The 24,139-nt window shown below is 45.9% G+C and overlaps 1 protein-coding gene across 3 annotated transcripts in view; it reads left to right on the forward strand.

Moving 5' to 3' along the window:
- Positions 1-4,061: 4,061 nt before the first annotated feature.
- The window catches only part of JPH2 (junctophilin 2), a 62,337-nt gene continuing 42,259 nt past the window's right edge, over positions 4,062-24,139 (forward strand). For all 3 annotated transcript variants that reach the window (XM_059896006.1, XM_059896007.1, XM_059896008.1), the window contains exon 1: positions 4,062-4,924. In XM_059896006.1, the coding sequence (XP_059751989.1) occupies positions 4,546-4,924 (379 nt within the window). In that variant the 5' untranslated portion in view covers positions 4,062-4,545. The remainder of the gene's footprint in view (positions 4,925-24,139) is intronic.

Genomic DNA, 24,139 nt, shown 5'->3' on the forward strand with positions numbered 1-24,139 from the left:
GTGACTGAAGATGGAGAGAGGTACAGGGTGGCGATACAAAGTTAGGAGCCATCAGGATGTGGGTGTTAATGAAAGCTCTGCAACTGAAGGAGATCACCTAGGAAGTAAATTTAGATAGTCAGAGGACCAAACTCTGGGCCATTTCCAAGGTATAGAGATCAGGGGAATGAGGAAGAACCAGCAGAAGACTTGAGTGGGAGCAGCCAGTGAGGCAGGAGCAGAACCAAGAGACGAGCCCTAGAAGTCGAATAAAAAAGCATCTCGAGAAGAGAGTGGTCAGTTGCCAAATAATGCGCAGAAGGGACGATGAGGACACCCAGTATGTGCAGGTGCTGGGCACGCAAAGAGGAGCCAGAGTGCCAGGCAGGCACTTAGGAGGTGTTCATGCCCTTTTTTTTTTGGAATCAAGGTAATCTTTGCTTCAAACAGCTCATAGTTTGGGGGAGGAGCCAGTATGTGGGAAGGCACATAACCCATCCAGGTAACTTGTCTGGGAGGTGAGGCTTCTTCGGCTAAGTCTTTGATGGCTGAGAAGAAACTCAAGTGTATTTCTGTGTGCATTTCTTCTCTCTGTTCTGGATTTTCAGTTCCCTCCTCTCCACCTTCCCTAGGAAGCAGCCGTGCTTGAGAAGTTGAGAAAGAAATAGAGGAAGCAAGTGACTGCCCCCTCCGACCAAAGAACAGAACCATGGAGTGAGAAAAACCCTGTGAAAAAGAGAGAATGGGATAGCTACCTATAAAAACAGTTTAAAATTCATCCCAAGGCCATTCTCTTTGGTTTGAAGAACTTGGTTTTCCTAAGAAAAATCTGTTGTAATGCACATGTGGCCACAAGGGGTCTCCCTTTCCTTGAAACTCACTGGTTTAAAAGGAGATGCAAAAAAAGGGATGGCTGGTCACATAAGGCCAGTACCAAATTTGGCAAAGAATTTACTTAAACTTTTAAGAAATCAAAGTGTCTCTTTACCAATAACACAGTTTATCAGTTTAAAAAAGGAAAAACCACAGGGTAACGTTGAGTAAACATGTACTGGGAAGAGTAAGGAGGGCTTCAGTGTCAATGTACTTAATATTTAGGGGGTGATTCTTCCCTCTTTGTCGACTATTTTATTAATCATGATGGTTTGAAAAGCAACTTGTCATGTGAGGATAATATTGATATTAGCTAACATTTATTAGGTGTTTAGTCTGTTCTAAGCCTTTTTACAGCGTTAACTCACATAATACTCACCCAGCCATATAAGGTAGATACTATTATCCTTAATACTAAAATCCTTTGAGATAGGTACTTTTACAGATGAAGAATTTGTGGCTTAGAGAAATTAACAATTTGTCCAAGGTCACACAGCTTGTGAGGGGCAGAACTGGGATCTGAACACAAATCTAACTCCACAGCTATCTACCTGACACAGCCGATGGTAAGTAAGTGGATGCATGAATTTGTACATCATTAAGAAACTGTTTCTTAATTTGAAAACATACAGTGGTTCTTTTTTTTTTTTAATGTGTGTCTGTCCAGTTTTCCCAGCACTACCTGTTGAAGAGACTGTCTTTTCTCCATTGTGTATTCTTGCCTCTTTTGTCATAGATTAATCGATCATAGGTACGTAGGTGTATTTCTGGGCTCTCTATTCTGCTGCATGGATCTATGTGTCTGTTTTTGTGCCAGTACCACACTGTTTTGATCACTGTAGCTTTGTAGTATAGTCTGAAGTCTGGGAGGGTTATACCTCCAGCTTTGTTCTTTTTCCTCAGGATTGCTTTGGCAATTCAGGCTCTTTTGCAGTTCCACATAAATTTTAGGATTATTTGTTCTAGTTCTGTGAAAAATCTCCTGGATATATTGATAGGGATTGGACAAGATGACTTTTAAACCCCTCCCCATTTGTGTGTGTGGGTTTTTTTTTTAGTTTTATTTATTTATTTATTTTTATACAGCAGGTTCTTATTAGTTATCTATTTTATACATATTAGTGTATATATGTCAATCCCAATCTCCCAATTCATCCCACCACCCCACACTCCCCCCACAGTGGTTCTTAACCAGGGATGAGAGTCAGATTCGTCTGAGGAGCTTTTAAAAAGAATGCAAGTGCCCAAGCCTTCTCCCAGGATAATCTAATTCAGTAGGTTGGAGATGGGGTGGGACTCCGGAATCTGTTCATGTTTTTAAGTTCTGCAGGTGATTCTTACGTGTACCCACCCTTGGTAGAGAACCACCGTAGGGAGCTGTACGGATGAACAGTGGCGACACTTATGCAGGCGGAACAGCTCGCTAGAACACAGTAGCCACTAGCCTTAGAACAGGATTATGGTGATTTGTCTGGCATTTAACTACAAAGGGTATTGAACTCCCTCTGGCTTCCAGTTTGAGATGCTCTTTCCTCTCCCCTGGAGAGCAGAGCTGGAAAGAAACGTGTGATTTTCCAAAGACCCATCAGAAGTGGCAACAGCAGAACTCTCTGGAGACAGCATTGAGGTGCTCTCAGCTGTGAATTGTGCAAGCAGGCTGTCGGTCAACCTGCAGGAGGAGTGAGTCAAAACCCAGATGATACAGTCTTTACTGCTTTTTGCTGCATGTCAGCTTGGCAAAGAACCAGCAGTACAGAGCTCTGAGGCTGGGTGTTTCTACCTGGGGGTGAAATGTGGGCAGAGAAGGGCTCTTTTAGACAGAGGGTTGTGAATGAGGAAGGAACCAAGTGGTAAGAACCAGGATCAGCTGGGGTGAAGGGAGAGAGGCTTTTCTATCCATTCCTTAAACAAGAACACATCTTCTGCAGCGACTTTTAAGTGGCCTAAGTCATCATGGGATTTGGAGTATGACAGATTAGTCTGAAGTCAGATAATAATAGTTGAATGTTCTCAAGTCACTTCTGTGCTTGCTTTTTTGGTGATTTCTATCCTCCTCCTCCCCCGTCTCACACACACACACACACACACACACACACACACACACACACACACACACACACACAGCTTCCTGTGCTTGGTGGCTCCTACCTTTCCCAGAATTACTCGTGTTCCTGGTAACCCGGGGCTCAGTTGGAATTTCCAGTCTTTAGCCTTGGCCACCGCCTCTCATCGTGGAGATTTATTTGTCCCTTTCACTGGATTTTGGTGGGAACCTGAGCGCTGGTCAGTCCCTTTGCTCTTGACCCTGCCCCAAGAGCTTTCTGAAGTCTGGCCTCCCAGGCTCTTAGGACAACACAGCAGAAGAGAGCTTGGAAAGGGAATTAAAAAAAAAAAAAAAATCACGATCATTGAGTATTTCTGAGACGACCTCATTCCAATACAACCAGCAACACTGTGTCTCAGAACTAGAGAGAGGAGAGCAGTCTCCCTGCTTGTCAGAAGAGAGAAAGGGAGTGATCCGTGACCCGTGCTTCTTGCACTGTGTTCTTTCCGGGGTTTTCCCAGGGTTGTGGGGAGGGGAGGGAATTTGGGGTTGTGCTAGACTCAGATTCGCTTTATCTTTCCCAACTCTGTCTCCAGAACCTCACCTCTCTTCCTGAGTTCCCTCCTCCACTCTCAAAAGCATATGTGAACCCATGCCCCGTTCCTTTCTCTTTAGGTCACCAGATTCCTTTATGGGGTTGGCAGTGGTGCTATAATAAATAGCCCCAGGTCCTGCGGGGGCATGTGAGTGGTGCTGGGGCTGAGATTTGCTAACTTCTACGCTCTGGGGGATTCTAAGTGCTCCAGGACCGGTGTTCTGCTGGTCTTCCTCTCCTCTCCCTGCCTGCAGACTCAGGGGACCAGGAAGGTGGAAGGGAGCTCTTACCCAAGAGAAGAAAAGCCACCAAATCTCCCCAGCTGCCCATGCTTAGTTCTCAGCTTCCCTTCCTCATCCCTCCAACCACTCCCTGAGTTTGAAGCTCTAGCCCAGTTTGAAATACCCCTCCCGCTTTGAAGGAGGCTGGGCCGGCCAGGGGGCTATTTTGGGAGCAGCTTCTAAGATCCAACGGCCTTGTTAGGGCAACACTGACCTTTCCATCCCAGGAGGAGGGCAGGATTGGAGAGGGGCGGGGCAAGGGTGGGGGAATCACAGCCCTGCACACCCACCGGGGGTGGAGGAGAAGGGGGCCAGCGGGCTGCAGGAATTCAGCCTCGGGCTGGGGGTTGTCACCGAGGGGGAATTTCTCCTCTTTGAAAACGGACTGGGGACCCCTCCACCCCACCCCTTTCACTGCATTTCTTAAAGGGATCACACCGTTTTTCCTTTGACTCCATGGAAGCCAGGTTTGGGACACTCCGTGGACACTTTGAACCTCTCCTTCCCACTTCCTTCCCAGCTGGCAGCCTTCCTCTGGCTGAGTGAGTGGGGGCCTCCCAGGCATGGCACTGACCAGCCGACCCAGTGCTGACTTGGCTCCTGGGTTCCTTCAGCCTCGGGTGGCATCTTGCTTACCCCCTCCAGGGGAGCAGTGAGTCCGGGGGTCGGGGGGGCAGCCCTGAGCTGCTTGGAGAGAGTCGCTGGCACCACCCCCCCCATTGCCCTCTCCCCCGAAGCTGGAGGACGGTGAGGTGGTCAGGGGCTACGATGAGATGAGCGGGGGCCGCTTTGACTTTGATGATGGCGGGGCGTACTGCGGGGGCTGGGAGGGGGGAAAGGCCCACGGGCACGGACTGTGCACGGGCCCCAAGGGCCAGGGCGAATACTCGGGCTCCTGGAACTTTGGCTTTGAAGTGGCGGGTGTCTATACCTGGCCCAGCGGAAACACCTTCGAGGGATACTGGAGCCAGGGCAAGCGGCATGGGCTGGGCATAGAGACCAAGGGACGCTGGATGTACAAGGGCGAGTGGACGCACGGCTTCAAGGGACGCTACGGAACCCGGCAGAGCAGCAGCAGCGGTGCCAAGTATGAGGGCACTTGGAACAATGGCCTGCAGGACGGCTATGGCACGGAGACCTATGCGGATGGAGGTGAGCCCAGCCTGGGGCCTGCGGACCAAGGGGAGGGGCCCGGCAGGGTGAGGAAGATGGGTGGAGGGTGGGAAGATCCAGGGGCAGGACAGCACCAGATCAGAGGTGCCAGGATGTTATCTGCTGTGTGGCTTTGGGCAAGCGGCTCCGCCTCTGTCTGCATCCATTTCCTTGTTAGTAAAGTGGGGTCAATAACGGAGCTATTGAGAGGATTGGCAGAAGTGCTTCTAATACAAGGCCTGCCATAGAAATACACATTCAGTAAGACACTACTGCTACTGTTGCATGCTAGGTGTACCATCAGATGTGGAATATGCTCCAGAAGAATTGGTGTCTAATGTCAACTTTGCCATGAAAATTATTTTCAATCTAAAGATCATGAAGTGTTCATTCGTTCATTCATCCATCCATCCCCCCAGCCACTCACCCATCCACCCATCCATCCATCCACATATCCATTCATCCATCTATCCACCCACTCATCCATTCATCCATCCATCCACCCATTTATCTGTTCTTCCAACCATTCATCTATCTATCCATCCATCCATCCACCCATTCATCCATCCACATATCCATTCATCCATCCATCCACCCAGTCATCCATCCATCCATCCATCCATCCATTTATCTGTTCTTCCAATCATTCATCCATCCACCCATTTGTCCATCCATCCATCCATCCATCCATCCATCCATCCATCCACGCATCCATCCAAGCATCCTTTTGTTCAGTGCATATTCTTGTAGTACCACGTATTCACCAGGCACGGTAAAAAGGGTTCAATATAAAGAGGAACAAGATACATCCCATGGGTTCAAAGATAGGCTTGTGGACAAACAATTATACCCAAGTATTCACAGAGTGCTGTGGCAGAAAAGAGAAGTTAGATTTGAGGAGGTCAGGGGATGCTTTCGAGGAGGTGACATCTGAACTGAACCTTGATGGGAAAATTATGTTTGAGAGGCAGATAGAGAATGGCCTCAGGTGCAGGATGCGCTCCTGACTGGGCTACCGACTGGTGAATGTCCGGCGAGGGCCCGCCCTCGAATGCATCTGGATGTTAACAGGTTGTGTCCCTGGAGTCTCTATGGCACCATGGCGGCCACGCAGCCCTGGCTGGAATTGAACAAAATCTGGCTCCACGTTTCCTAATTTGCTGACCTTGAGCAGTTTGTGGAACCTCTGCAATTCAGTGCAATTAAGTTCACCAGATGTTTATGCCGGACACTACACTACACACTGGGGACAAGCAGAGAGCAAGCTTCAGATTCTCCAATTACCAAATGGAGATAATCCTCGCATGCTCGCTGGGCATCAGTTACCCATGCAAAGTGGTGCAAGTACGCATGTGCTGAAAGTTCCTTCTTTCTTCCCCCTCCCCAAACCACGGTGTGTGTGTGTGTGCTGGGGGCCTGGATGTGAGTCGCAGGGACACACATTTCTGGGAAACTAGAGGCCGATGTCCCAATATGTCTAAAATGGGGGAAACCCATTCATTCATTCATGGATCACCAACTATGTGTCAGGCACCCTCCCACAGCGAGTCCTAGGGGCCGGGGCAGTGAGCAATCAAAGTCCTCAGGGACTTCCCTCTCTAGTGAAGAAGACAGAAATAAACCGGAAAACAAACATATATGCAATTTCCAGAAGTTACTAGTGTTATGAAAAAAGATAGCAGAGAAGGAAGAGGGTGATATTTTTGGATGGGGGGTTCCTGAGAAGTAGGGTGGAGAGGACTAGCGAGGGAGGGGAGACCCCAGGCAGAGGGCATGGCGGCTGCAAAGGCTCTGAGGCAGAACTGGGCTTGGCATGCGTGAGGAGCAGCAAGAACACCGGAGCGGCGCGATCCGCATGAATGAGGGGAACAGGCCGGGCTGCTGGGGCAGCCGCTGGGGTTGCAGGTATGGGCCAGGTCACACAGACTCGCAGGGCCTTGGGTTTTAGCCTACGTGTGTCCAGGAGCCTAGGAAGGTGTGTCATCGGAAGGCCTGCCTCCCTGGTTTGTCAGAAGCCCAGACTCTCCTCCCGAATGAGACAGCCCCACATCCAGGGGGCCTGGAAACCTCACAGATCCTCTCCCACGAGTGCAGCCCTCCAAAATTAGATGTGGCCACTGCTTCGGAAAATCTCTTTAATCAACCTGTCATCAGTTCTCCCAGGGGTTGTTAAGGACCTGCCCTTTGCCCCATCCTGGACATCCTGGACAGAGGGGAATGTGGACAAATAAGCTCCTGTGATTAGGTACCATTGGGAGTCAGGCAACCCTGGATTATTACCCTCCCCCTATCATATTATTTCATCTCTTGGAGCTTTAGTTTCCTCATCCCTAAAATGGATTTATACTAATCTCTCCTAAGATTTCTCATGCGATAAATGTGTAGTTGCCATTATTACTATTAACTATCATCAATTCCTTCAATAAATATCTACTGAGTGATTATTAGGAAGCCAGTGCTACACTACACTGGGTGGGTGGTGGGCGGGCGGTGAGGAGAGTGTAGAAATGAACAGGATGGGAAAGGTCCCTGCCTTCCAGAGAATCTAAGAAGAAATTGTGTTGGGTGCCAAGCAGGGATGTGCCAGGCACTAAGGGAGCAAGAAGCAGGCAGCTAACCAGACTGAGGCAATCAGGGAGGCTTCCTGGAATAAGTGGCAAGTGGAGCTCTGAAGTACCAGAGTGAACCAGCTGACAAGGGTGGAGGACGCGTACTCCAGGTGGAGAGAACAGTGTACAAAGACTCTGAGGTCCAAAGCTTGCCATCCAGCGGATATCCAACTGAAACTTTCATCTTATCCCCAGTTGTGAGAAGTACTGAACTAAGCGATAACATGTCCCCTTTCCTCCACTCCCTACCTTACCTTGCAGTCCAATTTTACAGGTGTCTGCCTGCTCCAAACCAGAGAAAAGAGTAGATTTCCAAACTGGAGGTGTTGACTCATTGGCAAAATCAATTTATTGGGTCATGACCTGCATTTTAAAAAATGAAAGAATGGAATAGAACAGAATAGAGTAGAAAATATCAAAGTGTTTCATAGAGAATGAGATAAAGTATTGTTTCCTGAAATGTTTGTTCAGTTGGAGATATATGGATATATATACACATATGGATATATGTATATATATTGTGTGTGTATTAAAACGTCTGCGTTTCTACATTGATGACTACTGTCTACTAATATCTCCGCACAAAGTACTTAATCAAGAATAAAAGATGGCCCTTTAAATTAAATTCAACAATATAGAAAATTCGCACATTATTATGTTTATGATTTCATGGTAGATTAATAAATTATTCATCATGGGCAAAAAAAAATGTGTTTATGTGTGTGTCATGATTCAAACATATATATTTTTTACTGCAGGTCACGGTCAAAAAAGTATGAATATCACTGTTCTAAAGTGACTTGACCTGGCATCTTCATGGAAGCCCCTGCCACTCCTAAATCCACAGACCTTCTCTCGTCCCCATGCTTGTTGCTTTGGCTGGAAGTTAAGCTCCAATTCTTTGGTGGGAAGGGTAAGGTGGTCAAGGCAAAGGAGCTCCAGCCTCCCAAACTCTGCCCTAAGCCTCCTGACACCCCTCCCCCGCCTATAGCCCCACAATCCTCCCCTGGCCATATATAGCAAAGCTAAAAATAGCTGCTGACTTAAAAGCCCAAAGCCAGCAGACACCCGGTCCTTAAGTAGTAACGTGCTGCCTGGCGGTTTCCACCCCAGAGACCTACAGACTCCAGGACTAGAAGGGCCACGAGTGATCTTTGCTTTCCTCGGATCTTGACCTGGGCCTGAGCCTTGGCCTCAGAGGCCCATAAATGGCCTGAAACTACAGGCAAGATGTGTGCATCTGTGCGTGAACTATCTGTGTTTTTCTGGGAGGTATTTCCTCAAAGAGCCATCAGATTCTCCAAGTAATCTGGTGCTCAGATAAATTCCAGAACCATGGGTCTAGTTCAATAATCCCCTCCCCAAAATGTGCAGTAGGAAAAACCAAGCCCAAGGTTGCCTTTTTTTCATAAAGTTAATAATAGTAATAGTTAAGATTTTTGGAGTAGGAACGATGTGCCAGGTGCTGATCTTGGTACGTGGCATGTGTTGTGTTATTTAAACTCTCACAATAACCTTACGGAGAAGTACTATTATTACCCCTCTTTTATAGAAGAGGAAACTGAGACAGATAGTAAGTATTCTCTCATGGTCCTCTAGCTGATAAGGGGCAGAGATGGAATTTGATCGTTGTAAGTGATAATTAAATATTTTATACATATTATGAATCAGTATTTTAATAAATGACAGACAACTATACAAAATAATCAGACTGGCTACATAATTTGGGGGACACAGTGCAAAATGAAAATGTGGGCCCCTTCTTCAAAATCAGTAAGAATTTCAAGATGGTGACAAGAGAGCATTAAGCCAAGTTCAGGACCCTTCTGAGCAGAGTCCTGTGTGACTACACCAGTTAAATGCCCATGAAGCTGGCCGTGACAGTAGTAACAATGGTCTTGACCATTTGTTGAGTCTTTACTAGTTTTTATCAGGCTCTGTGACAATAGTAATAACTGTCTCTACCATTTACGGAGTCTTTACTAGTCTTTCTCTCTCAGGCTCTGTGCTAAGAATCGTACATTCATTATATTAGTGAGGTTTATTTTTTATTTTTCCTTAACATAATTTTTTATATATTTTTTTATTAGTTGTCTATTTTATACATATTAGTGTATACATGTCAATCCCAATCTCCCCGTTCATCCCACCACCACCCCACCCTCCCAACCCTGCTTTCCCCGCCTTGGTGTCCATAGGTTTGTTCTCTACATCTGTGTCTCTATTTCTGCCCTGCAAACCGGTTCATCTGTACCATTTTTCTAGGTTCCACATATATGCATTAATATATGATATTTGGTTTTCTCTTTCTGACTTACTTCACTCTGTATGACAGTCTCTAGGTCCATCCACGTCTCTACAAATGACCCAATTTCGTTCCTTTTTATGGCTGAGTAATATTCCATTGTATATATGTACCACATCTTCTTTATCCATTCGTCTGTCGATGGGCATTCAGGTTGCTTCCATGACCTGGCTATTGTAAACAGTGCTGCAATGAACATTGGGGTGCATGTGTCTTTTTGAATTATGGTTTTCTCTGGGTATATGCCCAGTAGTGGGTCTTTATAAAAAATATTTATTGGGGTATAGTTGATTTATAATGTTGTGTTAGTTTTAGGTGTACAGCAAAGTGAATCAGTTGTACATATACATATATCCACCCTTTTTTTAAAGATTCCTTTCCCATATAGTCCATTACAGACTATACATAATCTGTAATACAGAGTATTGAGTAGAGTTCCCTGTGCTTTACAGCAGGTTCTTATTAGTTATCTATTTTATATACAGTAGTGTGTATATGTCAATCCCAGTCTCCCAATTTATTACTGAGGCTTCTTAACAACTCTCTCATCTACTACACTAGCGGCTTTCAAATTTTTATGACTACAACCCACTTTAAGATATGTATTTCCCATTGTAATTCTATGCACACACACACACAAACATAAAACTGAAGCAAGTCATCATGAAACAATATTTCTCTTCCTATATGCTGTACTTGCTATTTTCTCTTTTATGAGATATTATTGATAGAATTATTGTTCTCTCTTGTTGAGAGAATTAAATGATGCACTGATGTACATAAAATACTTAGAACAGTGTTAGGCATGTGGTTAGTGCTCTTATTATTATTATTACATACTGAAAAAATGATATTTTTATGTTTAAGTATGAGACCTGGGTCAAAAACGCAACCTTCTATGCTCTGGATACAGATTTCTTTGTCCTTCCCAAAGCTGATGACTTAAGCTCATTTTAGCCCAGTTGACTCTGAACATGGGAGCTAAATGAATTTGCCAGGCTAGAGGCCTGAGTAATACCTGATGTCACATTATCTGGGCCTGTGATATGTGTTCCTTGAAGCAAATTAACCTCCATATTTCTTTACATATTTGCTCCGCAAAGGAATATCGTTTCTATCGATCTATGTGTCTATCTTTGTGCCAATATCACACTGCCTTGGTTAGTGGAGCTTTAAAACAAGTTTTTAAATCAGAGTAAATCCTCCAACTATGCTCTCCTTGTTCAAGACCGTTTGGGTTATTCTAGATAATTTCCATTTCTATACATATGATAAAATCAGGTTGTCAATTTCTACTAAAAAAGCCTGATGGAAATTTGATTAAAAATGCATTTGATGGATTATGCTGAAGTATATTCAGCACAACTTCACAATTAAGATAAGCATAAGAACCAAAGGCAATTTGTAAAGAAGTGACTGTATTATCTCTTCACTAGAGAATTTAAGAGACCCATCCATATAGGTCTATGGAAACTGTCTTGTTGCTTTTTAAATTCTATTTTTCCATTTTCTTGGATCCTAGTTAGTTTTCTAACAACTTGCTGCATTGTTCATACTGATGCATTCATTACATTAATTTATTGTGTGATTATGAGTAAAATAATTACAGAAAAAATGCATTTGATCTACACATCAATTTGGAGAGAATGGACATCTGAACAGCAGTGAGCCTTCCAATCATGGACATGGTATATATCCCTATTTATTTAGGTCTTCTTAAATTATGTTCGGCAAAGTTTTAGAGTTTTCAATGTCTTGCACTTTTTTTGGGGGGGTAAAATTAACAAGTATTTTACTTTTTTATGATATTATAAATGGCATTTTAAATTTCATTGTTCCAATTGTTCACTGCTTTTTCAATCCTTTCACCTTGCTAAATTAATTTCTTAGTTTTGGTGGGATTTTTTGGGGGAGGGTTTGTTTTTCAGATTTAAAAAGAATGACTTTTAATTTAGAATTTCTTGATTGCTATTAAAACTCAAGTGTAGAAGTCCTAAGAGAATCTGATGGAACTAAAGGAAGCACGTGTTACTTAAACACTTGGGGCTTAGAGTAGCCAGATCTGGGTCCAAATCCCAGTGGGGCCACTTCTTAATTCTACAAACATAAGCATATCATGTGAGCTCTTTCACCTTCCATTTCCTTTTTTCCATTAGGGATGTCAAAATCTCCCTCAAAATGTGATTGGAACAATGAAATGAGAGAATACATAAAAAGGGCTTCGCAGGATGCCTGACACAGAGGAAATGCTGAAACGTATATTCTCTTTTCTGTGTTTCTTTCACAGTCCAAAGGGCGAACTAATTCAGGATGGCCTGAACCACAGCTGCCTCCGTTTGGGGAAGACTATTTCAATACAAAACCTAGCTTTTGATTTTGGAGCACTTAATAAGCCAAGACGTTGCATAATTCTGCCTTGGGTCCTGCCAGTGTAGATGGAACCCAAGTCAGGCATGATTCCATTTCGAATGTAGAATCAGCATAATTTAACCTCATCTTGAAAATCTCATGTCCCAGTTCACAGCCAGGGGTCAGCATGACAGTTGTCTGGGCTGCTGTCACAGCAGCTTCTTGGCACTTATCCGGGACTCCAGGGGAGCAGAATGGACCCTCAGTAAGACAGGGAAGTGGATGTCACTAGTCCCCCTCTCTGCAGCCTTGTTTTCTGGGATGCATGTGTCCAGTTGGCCAAATCTCCCCAGACGTACCCCTGTCCAAGGCCAGGGCCTTGGCATTCATCGAGTTGGCTTGCTTCCAGGGCCTGCTAATTTCATGTCCCCAGCAGCTGTTGCCTGGACCAGCCCTGGCTGCCACACCTTTGTGAGGAATGTCCAGTCTCATTTTCTAAGGGCCCTGGTTGAGGGCGGGATGTGGGGTGAGGGAGACAGGCTTGCTTCCTGCCATAGACCAGAGGGTTGCCCCTGTTCTCTCCTTTCCTTTCCCAAGCCAGAGCCACAGAGTAGCTGGGCTTTGGGTCTGGTCAAGACCAAGGCCCCTACTTACTCCTGCATAACTGGGAGTCGACTGACCTGGACCCACCTGCCAGAATCCATAGGGCGATCCAAGGGCAGTGGGAACTCCAGAAGCCTCTCCCCCTAGGCGAGTAGTGAGTACCTTGTGCCTGGAGGTATTCAAGCATGTGCTGCTGACCATTGTTTGAACCGTGTAGAATGGGGGCCACACCCTGAGGCCTGAGGGTGGGCCGCAACCTGCAGGAAATGCTCTGTGTGGCACACACAATGTTTTTCTTACTTTTATTTTTAATTAAATTTGAATCCTTTGTGAATACCATCTTAACAAAGTGATCCAATTTCACATCATTGATGACAGGACAACCAGACAGTAGGGGCCTTTGTTGGGATGTACAGAGAAGGACACAACATCCCCTGTATAATATTTCTGCCGGGAAGGTGTGGATACAGGGTAGTTCACGCAGGGCCTGGTAGGCCATTGTAAGAATCTGGCTTTTACCCTGAGAAAAATGCGGGCTGTAAAAGTGACATGCTCTGACTTTGTTTAAAGGGCTTCCTTTGGCTACTGTGTTCAGAGACGGTTTGGGGGCAAGGATGTGGTGCGGAAAGGATAGAAGCAGGGAGATCAATTAGTGTGTCTATTGCAATGACACAGCTGAGACGTGACGATGGTTTGGACCTCCAACCTGGATCAGCAGAGGTGGGGAGAAGTGGTTGAACTCTGGGTCTATTTAGAACCTGGAGCCGAAAGATTGGGCTGATAGATTGCATAGGGGGAGTAAGAGAAAGAGGAATCAAGGAAGGTTCCAAGGCTTTGGCCTGAGCCACAAAGGATGGCGTTGCCCTAAGATGGGATGAGGGTTTGAAGAGGGAAGGTCAGGAGCTCGGTGCTGTATACTGAGAGTCAGCAAAGCCTGTTAAACATGGCACGTGGGCGTGAGGGTTGTGGGCGGACGTGCACACAGACAGGGAGCCCTGAGCAACCAGTGGGGGGGTCTGAGCCCAGGCCGTCTCCCCTTGATCCCTTTCCTCCCCCACACTCAACTATTTCTGGCTTCCAAGGCCCTCAGCGTTGCTGAGCTGACCCAGGGCCTGGCAAAGATGCTTTCCCCCAGGCCCCAGGATTGTCAGCATCCGGTCAGTGTCACCTGATTAATCCCCTGTTGGTGATCCTGGGAAACCAGAGACAGTGGAGCTTTGATGGGAGGTAGCATTTCGGGGCCACGGGAAGGGACTTCGGGACCACCTCGCAGGCGAGCCAGAGAGCAAGGCCTTGGGATTGTTACAGGAAAAACAGAATACCATCTATATGCTCACCCAAAGGGACTGTTCAATTAATTCATAAGACCATGCCAGGAAGTACGAAAACCACTCAAAAGACAGAGGCAGAACTATGCCTCAATAAAAAAAAAAAAGTTTAAAAAGAGAGAGAGAGAGAGAAAAAAGACAGAGACAGGGACTTCCCTGGTGGTCCAGTGGTTAAGACTCTGAGCTTCCACTGCAGGGGGCGTGGGTTCAAGACCTGGTCGGGGAACTAAGATTCCCATATGCTGCACGGCGCATCCGGGGGAGGGGGGGAAGGACAGAGACAGACCCACCTATACTCGTATGGAAAGGAATCTAAGGCATTTTAAGCAAACAAGAGCCGCTGGACAAATATTTATTGAGGGGGAGAGTGTTAGGGTGGGGAGCAGCTAATCTTTTAGTTCACTTGTGATATATATAGGCTTGTAAATAAGTAGAAAAAGTCCTGGAAGGACTGAAATTGTTAATAGTGATTACCTCTGGGGAGACAATACAAGAGTTTTTTATTTTAAATACTCCTCTGTTGTTTGAATTTTATGCAATGGGGATGTGCAACTTTGTAAGTTTTTCAGAAGTGCTCTCCCCCCAACACATAAACCTTTATATGCTGACATGCTAAGAAGCCTTCAGGGTACAAAGAGAGTTTGGGGGCTCTAAGCAGAGTCCCCCAGAATCTAGGCTCAGATCCCAAATGAGTTCCCTTCATTCTGCCCCACTCTGAGGTATTCAGCTCTTCAAGGCAAAGCAGGATTGAAAGGGCAAGCAAGGCAGGTGATCTGTTCTTTAGTCCCAGCTGAGCTACTGCCTGGCTGTGTGGCTTTGGGTAGGTCCCTGTACCACTCTGTGCCTAAGCTTCCTACCCTGTATAATGAGGGGCTGAACCACACTCACTCCTGGAGGTAAGTCGATTTCTCTCACACGCAACATCAGCTACTTGACTGTGGCTGCCCGGAGAGGTGGTGAGGGGAGACTGCTCCGCCTTATTAGGATTCAGCATCATGATCGATTAACAATGTCTGTTGTGGACACAGGATGGGGAAGAGGTAGCCCATGTGACAGATGACTTGTTGCCTTGGACTAGATGGTCTTCAAGGTCCATTCCAGCTGTGCCTTTCTTGGGATTGAAATATTCTCACTTACCCCCGAGTTGAGGTTGTCTGTGACCCTGTTGTGCATGTGTGGATATCAGGAACGCGACAGTCTGTATTAGCTACCGGGCGCTGGCATCAGCTCCTACTGGTGCATGACAGCCCATTGTTAAGTTTTCAGGAATTTTGCAAGCTGGCTGTTCGACCGCTGGTAGCTTGACTGGCCAGGGTGGGAATATTTAGATGATGGAAATTGGCCGACGCGATGAATCAGGGCTGTTTGTTTTTCCAAAGAGCTGTCTTACCAGCATACCAGGAACGATGTGCTAATATGAAATGCCCTTCTCTCCTTCCCACCCAAATTTAAGGCAACCAACCCTCCCGGTTTGCCTGGGAACTGTCCTGGTTTTAGTACTGAAAGTATTAAAAGTTTCTCGGGAAACCCCTCAATCTCAGGCAAACGGGGATGACTGGTCACCCTGCAATCCTTTCCCAAGAAGTGAAGGGAGCCAACACTTATTGAGAGTCTGAGGTCTCTGCTAGATAACTCACATGACACTCACAGCAACCCTGCAAGGAACATTGCTTTGCTTCTTTTGCTGAGCAGAGATAGACTCAAAAAGAACTTGTCCAAGGCCATGTACTCATGTACTCATCTGACAGTATCTGCTGGATGCCTTATCTGGGCCAGTCATCACATTGAGGGCTGGAGATGCTGTGGTGAGTAAGGCAGTCTTGGTCCCTGCCCTCAGGAGAGTGCATTCTAACAGCAGAGACGAGCATTGGACAGTTATTTAATTACAACCTGGGATAAATAATTTGAAGGGCAAGTAGAAGGGTTTATGAGCTGATAATGGGTGAACCTAGTCTGGTCAGGTAATCAGAGAAGGCTTCCTTGAGGAAGCGATCTTAGCCTTGAGGCTGAGATCTAAAGGATGGGTGATGGGAGGACCACACGGTGCCAGACAAAAGGAATATTGAGTGCAAAGGCTTGGAGGTGGGAACGGAGCATGCTGTGTTCAAGAAAAGGTGGGAGCACAGAGACTGAGAGAGAGAGTGGGATACATGAGGCTGGAGGGTTGGCAGGGCCCAAGCCAAGACGGCTTCGTGGGTCACAACGAGGAGTTTGAATTTCATCCTTACAGCAGATGCTGTGGGACACCCTCAGACACCCCGCAGGAGCCGGGTCCTCTTTTCCCCAGCTGCCAGGAGTCTGGGCTGCTGATGGCTCATAGCTGGCCATTGCCCTCTGTCAAAAGGAGGTGCCTCCCTCTGGGGGTAACCCATAGTTAAGGACTAGTTGATACAGGTGTACAAAGACCCAGCCTCCTTGCTTCGATTTTGGACGACTCTAAAGGGCTATACCAGCTCCAGAGATCCCCATGGGATCCAGTGAGGCTTTAGCTGCAACTGTTCAACTTCTTCCACTTATTGAAGCCTGCTTCCTTCCTTACGGCTGTTTGTCCCGAGAGCCCTCCCCCCAAAATCACCCACATGCAATCTCAGTCTCAGAATATGTTTCCTAGGGAACAATCCTCCCTCAAGGTACTGGGAAGCCGTCACAAAGTTTTAAGTGGGGGTAACCTGATCACATCTGCATCTTACAAAGGAGATGACTCCGGCGGCAGCGAAGGGTGGATTGAAGTGGGTACCTGGGGAGGCAAAGACCAGGGCAGATGCTACTGTAGTCAACCAGGGAACATTGGCACAGCCCTGCACTAGATGTACAGGGTGGAGATAAAGGGAAGTGGGGAGAGATTAAAGAGATATTCAGAGTCAGGTCTGTTTCCAAAGCCCAAGCAACTTCCATTATTCTTTGTTGCTCCCAAAGATGCCTCAGGTTTGACTTGCTCTCTCTGGGACACAAGATCCATTGTCTTCATCAAGGTGGGATGGGTCCCCTATAGTCAAGAGCATCTGTGTGGCTGTCCATGGCATGGGCATGTGTGTTCACCACGATGTGCATTCCTGGTTTACCTCATCTGATTTAGGGTGCCCGGACAAGAGCCATGACCCTTGGACTCTTCTGGTGTTCACTCCCCTACCTGCCATGCTCTCTCTTAAACCCTGTCTGAAATCTGTTGATAACGCTTCCATGGTCCTGCCCAAAGATCTTGAACTAACTTCTAAGACTACGTGAGAGGACCTGGAGAAGGATCAGAGATGGCTATTGGACAAAATAGACAATATATAGACAAGATAGCGGCCATAGGTGGTAAGAAGTGATGAGAGTTTGGAGGAAGGAAGGTGGCCTGGGTAGGTTTCTGAAGAAGGTGGCTTTGAAAGTAGGCTTTGGAGGATTTGGGGAGGAAAACTGAGAAGGTGAGCTGGGACCAGGTCATGAAGACCCTGAACTGTCAAGTAAGGACTTCCATGGGCAGTGGGGACCCCCGGAGAGAAGCTACTCCTGATTCCTTTCTCTCCATCTCTGTTCAGTCCCCTAGGGACACTGACAGTTGGACCTCAAACAGTTTCCTAGAAATAGGCAGGTGTCATCGGCCAGAGGGGATGGTGTTCTCAGTATTCATTCTGTATTTGGAGGCAGAATCCATGGTCTGACCCACAGGTCTCTTCTTTGTCTCCCCTTGGGTTTCTGAAACGGTCATGCTTTCTTCCGAGCTGAGGTTTGGGTGAGGGTTTCTGAACCTTTCACTTGTAAGGGGTATTCTGAGGTTCTTAGAGGTACAGAGGAGAAAGCACTGGTCAGGATGCTTGGCTGTGATCACCAACAACTGCTACACTGGTGTGATCATGAGCAAGTTATTTACATTTTTAGTTTCAGTTTTTCCCACTGTAAAATCAGAATGCTAATACTTGCATCTGTTTGGATATTTTTTTCTGTCTGCAAGTAACAGAAAACCCTAACACCAGATGACCTAAACTAGCCCTTTCCAACAAAAATATAACATGGGCTCCAAACGTAATTTAAAATTTTCCAGTAGCCACATTTAGAAAGGTGAAATGAATTTTAATCAAGTCTTTTATTTAACCCATTACCCAAAATATTATAATTTCCACATGTAATCAATATGTAATTATTAGTGAGATATTTTACATTCCTTTTTGTACTAAATCTTTTTTTTTTTAATTTTTATTTATTTATTTATTTATTTATTGGCTGCACTGGGTCTTCGTTGCTGTGCACTGGCTTTCCTAGTTGCGGCGAGCAGGGACTGCTCTTCATTGAGGTGTGCGGACTTCTCACTGCAGTAGCTTCTCTTGTTGCGGAGCACGGGCTCTAGAGCGCAGGCTCAGTAGTTGTGGCACATGGGCTTAGTTGCTCTGCGGCTTGTGGGATCTTCCCAGACCAGGGCTCAAACCTGTGTTGCCTGCATTGGGAGGCGGATTCTTAACCACTGCGCCACCAGGGAAGCCCCTGTACTAAAACTTTTAAATTCAGTGCTCAATAACCACATGCATCTAATAGCTACCATATTGGACAGCACAGACCTTGTTTAATAAGGATATTTCTAATCACACATAAACAAGAATCCAGAGGTAGGGAAGTCTCAGGACTGGTTAATTTGGAGGCACAACAGCATCAGCAAGAACCCAGGTTCCTGCTGCCTTTTTGCTCTGCCATCCACAGAGTGTCAATTTTGTTCTCAGCTAGTTCCCCTCATGGTCCCAATATGGCTGCCACAGCTCCAGGAGTCATGTCCACATGCAACAACATACAGCAGAAAAAGAGGGTATGTTTCTCCACAAGTATCTCTTGAGAAGAACTAAGAACTCTTTCTTGTCTCCCTTGCCCCACACCTTTTGCTGACTTACCTCAGGTCTCAATGCCAGAGTTCATCACATGTTCATATGCTCATGTCTAATCCAATCACTGGCAAGGTGGATAGACTTGAATGCCTGGCTTTTTTTTTTTTTTTTGACTGTGCCTTGCAGCTTGCAGGATCTTAGTTCCCCTACCAGGGACTGAACCCGGGCCCTGGCAGTGAAAGCGCCGAGTCTTAACCACTGGACCGCCAGGGAATTCCCGAATGCCTGGCTTAGAGCAATCAGGATTTGCCCCTGGATTGCAGACCTTTCTCTGAGTCACATGGCAGGAATACTGGACCCTGGGACAAAAATTAAGGCTCTATTAGCAAAGAGGACAATTGTTGTTGGGTAAGCAACAACCAACAGTAGCTGTACAATAATACCTGCTCCCCATTCCCCAGGATAGATTGCATGCTAGGCCATGAAACACTTGGTGGGTATGTAAATTGGTGCAGCCAATGCGGAAAACAGTATGGAGGTTTCTCAAAAAGCTAAAAATAAACTACCATATGACCCAGCAATCCCACTCCTAGGTATGTATCTGAAAAAAATGGAAACCTTAATTCAAAAGGTACACGCGCCACAATATTCATAGCAGCATTATTTATAATAGTGAAGATATGGAAGCAACCTAAGCATCAGCAGATGAATGAATAAAGAAGTTGTGATATATAGATATATATATATATAAAGAAGTTGTGATATATATAAAGAAGTTGCGATGTATATATATAATGGAATATTACTCGGCCATAAAAAAAGAATAAAATTTTGCCATTTATAACAAAAAAAAATACCTGCTCCCCTGACCCCACCAGGTTAAACTGATGTGAGCCTTATGGTCATTTCCCAAAGTGGGTTCCATGGGGTACTAATCCTGACAGGTGTTCTGCAAGAAGGGTCTTCTGATTAACTAGCGCCACCTCACGGAGACTCACAGTCCCCAGGAGCACTTTAGGGGTCCTGACAAACGCCCACAGGCAGGAAAGCTCTCATTTCATTTACCCTCCTCAAACTGTCTTGACTTCAGCATTGTTTTTCTTTTTTTCCATGATAAAATATATTAACACCAGTTTTGCAAAACACATTTTTGGAGGTCCGGCCTTAATGGATTATTAAGTTATACAGCCAGGAAAATTTTCCACAGGCTATACACCTCCAGTCCGGCCTCTTATGATCAGAACTGGATGAGCTGTACCTACCACGCTGGGAAAATTCCTACAGACCAGGTAGTGGGTAGAGGCCCCAGTGACTCAGGCCACAGGCATCCTTATCCTGAGAAGAAATGAAAAGTGCAGTTTTGCCCTAACTAAACTCATCCAAAACTTGGATTCACACACCCTACGGGAAAGTCGCACATCAGGGTGCTGGCGTACGGTTACTTGCTTATTTTCCTTGACTTAGTTTTGATTACCCTTTTGGTGTCTTCCTCCCTTTGCTTTCTCTTTGTCAAAGCAAATGTATTCACACTGATGTTTAAAATCGAAGTAGAAGCCCTCTTATCTGATGTCATCAATACCAAATGCAAGCTGGTTAATTGAATGTTAGTGAGATCAGAGAAAGATTTTTTAAATGATTTATATATCTTATGACATTTATTTTAATTTACATCACATTTACGTATAGTGTATAGATATTCAGTCTTTTTCACTCACTAAACTTTTGATGGCAAAGCTTTTCTTGTGGGGGGAGAGAGACTGTGCTTCGCGGCTTGTGGGATCTTAGTTCCCCAACCAGGGATCGAACCCGGGCCCTAGGCAGCGAAAGCACAGAGTCCTGACCACTGGACCACCAGGGAATTCCCGGCAAAGACTTTTTTTTTTTTTTTTTTTTTAAAGGGTATTGCTAGGTCAGAAAGGATATGCATTTGAAATTTTTTTTTTAATTTATTAATTAATTAATTTATTTTTGGCTGTGTTGGGTCTTCGTTCCTGTGCGAGGGTTTTCTCTAGTTGCAGCGAGCGGGGGCCACTCCTCATCACGGTGCGCGGGCCTCTCACTGTCGCGGCCTCTCTTGTCACGGAGCACAGGCTCCAGACGCGCAGGCTCGGTAGCTGTGGCTCACGGGCCCAATTGCTCCGCGGCATGTGGGATCTTCCCAGACCAGGGCTCGAACCCGTGTCCCCTGCACTGGCAGGCGGATTCTCAACCACTGTGCCACCAGGGAAGCCCCAAGACTTTTTTTTGATGGCAGTGGAGTTTCTCATTGTCTGTCTTCCATTCCTGTAACGTATCATCTATAATTTCCAGTTTCTGTTGGTTTCTTTAAAATGGAGCAAGAAATTAAAGACACTGCAAAGTAGTCCGAGTGTAGAAAACGTCTAGATTTTTATAATTTTGTTCCAACCTTTTATAGTTATCCCATTCATACCAAATTTGAGAGGGATTTTTAAGGAACTGTCTCCCTGTGAACATCCAAAAACATTCAGCTTGTTTTTGGAGAAGTAAGACTCTTTTTCTGTACACTCATAGTCCATTGGTTTAGAGAACAAATATTAGTAAATAACAAAATTTCAATAACGAGTACAATGGAGGTAAACAGGTTTAGGAACAGTCTTAAATAAACACACAGTTCCGCATGTGGGAACAGAGGCGTGGATTTGCTAGAGCATAGACTGCTGGCCAGGCACATCAGGGTGCTAAGGGCATCAGTTAGCAGGTTTTACAACAGAGGAACAGAGCATGTTGGCTAACTGGAGGTCAGTGGAAAACTTTTACGGGATGCATATTAGAATCATCTGAGATGACTTCCAGTATCCACATCAACTAAGTCATAATCTCTGGCCCTGGGGAGTGGATCTTAAACTATAGATGTGGCTTCCAGAAACTCCTCCATCCTGTGTGTTTAGAGGGCGTGGAGGCAGGTCTCACAGATGAGCAGACCCCCAAATGTTCTTCTTCTCAAGGACAGAAGTTCTGCGGCCTGACTCAGGGGTGTCCCCAAACCAGCGAAAGCTGGGCATTCCAGTCCACAGGCCCGCTTTCTTACCAGCACACACACACCTAGGCAGAAAACCAGAGCTGGTCTCATTCTCTCCCTCTGAGTTCTCTCTGTCCTCCCTGGCTCCTCTTCATCTTCCCAGTTAATCTCAGTTAATCCTTTGCCAGCTTTTCTGAGCAAAGACTCTGACCTGCCAAAAAGCTAGCCTTTATTGAGCACTTGCTGTGTGCTAGCTGCCTCACATAGAGTTCACTTAATCTTTGGTCAACCAACCCTCCCCACTCCACTGCCAACCAAGACCTGGATCGTCATCTCTCTGGACCACACTGCTGGGGCTGCTTAACGTTTATTTCTGATGATTGATTAAATCCAGTCTATTGCTGGCACTAGACTCCAAGCCCCTTGAGGGCAGGGACCACGTCTATTTATTCGCACTGCATCCCCAGCACCTAGCCCAGTGAATGCAGGGTGCACTGCAAATACTTGCTGATTCAAAGGAATGAATGAAAAACCATATAAGGTAGGTATCATTACCTCCATGTTATAGGACAACTGAGGCTTACCGGGTTTCAATAACTTATGCATGTTTTAGAACTATCCAGTGTCAGAGTTAAGGTTAAAACCCAGGTTATTCTATACTAAACCTGAAGGGGAATTGCAGGGAGAGCGCGAGTGTGACTGGAGAGCCGTTCGAAAAGAGTCAGGAAAGGTGGGCAGGGGCAGCCCACTTCGGGCCTTGTAGGCTGCTGAGAATCTTGGTCCTTACCCTGCGGGCAGTGGGAAGCCCTGTAATGTCTGCAAGTCCCAGTGAGGGGATCATCCCCAAGGGTATTAGGAAGCACTTCCTTACATAGAGGCTCCTCTCAGCCAGACGGCTGTGGGTGGGTCCTCCTCTCCCTCTTTGGATGCGTTCTTCCTGTCCCCAGAGAGAACTGTCCTGCCTTAGAGAGTCAGGCAGGGGATGGGTCCAGCACTTGGCTCTTCCCCCTTCCCAAGGCCCCATCACTCCCAGCCTCCCCTGGGTGTTTGTGCCTCTTGCCACTTGCTCGTAAGTTTCCTAATATAGCCTGGCCATTTCCTCCCCAGCTGGAGGCCAACAACCCTTCTCCTGTTGCAATCTCAGTTTTTCCTGGGCTTAAAGTGGCCACGTCAGCCCATCTCACGCCAAATTTAAGCCAAAGGTAGAATGGTTGATTTAATTTCACAAACTTGTCCAATCTAGAGATTAGATGTCTTCTTTCTTTCCTCTGGTTTACCGTCTTCTCTGCTCTGTTCTTGCTCACTTCCCCCTTTGATATATATTTTTTTTCTTCTTTCTTCTGAGACTCCTGGAAGGAGCACAGCCAGACATGGGTATGAGTTTTGACTCTGTGCATTTATTAGCTGTGTCATCTTCGGTGAGTCTTATAGGAACTATTAAATATCTCTCTGGTCATTTTCGCAGATCTGTTTTCAGATGGATAGAGCAGAAAGAAGAGAAAATAGTTGGATAGTGCATGCTATTCACTCACTCACTCATTCAACAAATATTTATTGAGTACCTATTTGATACTGTTCTAGGTACTAAGGATACAACAGTGAGCAAAAAAGAATGGAATCCCTGCCTTTATGGAACTTACATTCCAGTAGGGGAGATGGTTAATAAACAAAAGAAAAAGCAAAATGTATGTAATATTAGATATGCTATGAAGGGAAAAAAAAGCAAAGAAGGGAGATTAAAAAAAAAAAAACCTTGGGTGGGGGTTATAATTTTAAATAGGGTGGTGAGGGAGTCTTCAGTGAGATGACATTTGAGTAAAGGCTTGAAGACGGTGAGGGAGTGAGCCATGCAGATATCTGGAGGAAGAACATTCTAGGCAGAGCAAACAGCAAATGCAAAGGCCCTGAGGCAGGACCATGGCTAGTGTGCGGGAAGAACAGCAAGAAGGCCTCGTGGCTAGAGTGAAGTGAGGGAAAGGGGAGAATGGGAGGAGGTGAGGATGGAGGAGTGATGGGGATGAGATCAGGTAGGGCCTTGTGGGTCACTAAGGACTTCAGCTTTTTCTCTGAGTAAGAAGGAGCAGAGCAGTGTCATGATCTGGCTTATTATATTTGAACAGAATCCCCTCTGATAGGTGTGTTAGGGAGATAATGGTGGCTCGGGCTACCATCTAGCAGCAATGGGGGTGGTGAGACGTGGCGAGATTCTAGATTCACTTGGAAAGTAGAGTGGACAGGATTTCCTGAT

Source organism: Balaenoptera ricei, chromosome 15, assembly GCF_028023285.1.
Source record: "Balaenoptera ricei isolate mBalRic1 chromosome 15, mBalRic1.hap2, whole genome shotgun sequence".
NCBI lineage: Eukaryota > Metazoa > Chordata > Mammalia > Artiodactyla > Balaenopteridae > Balaenoptera > Balaenoptera ricei.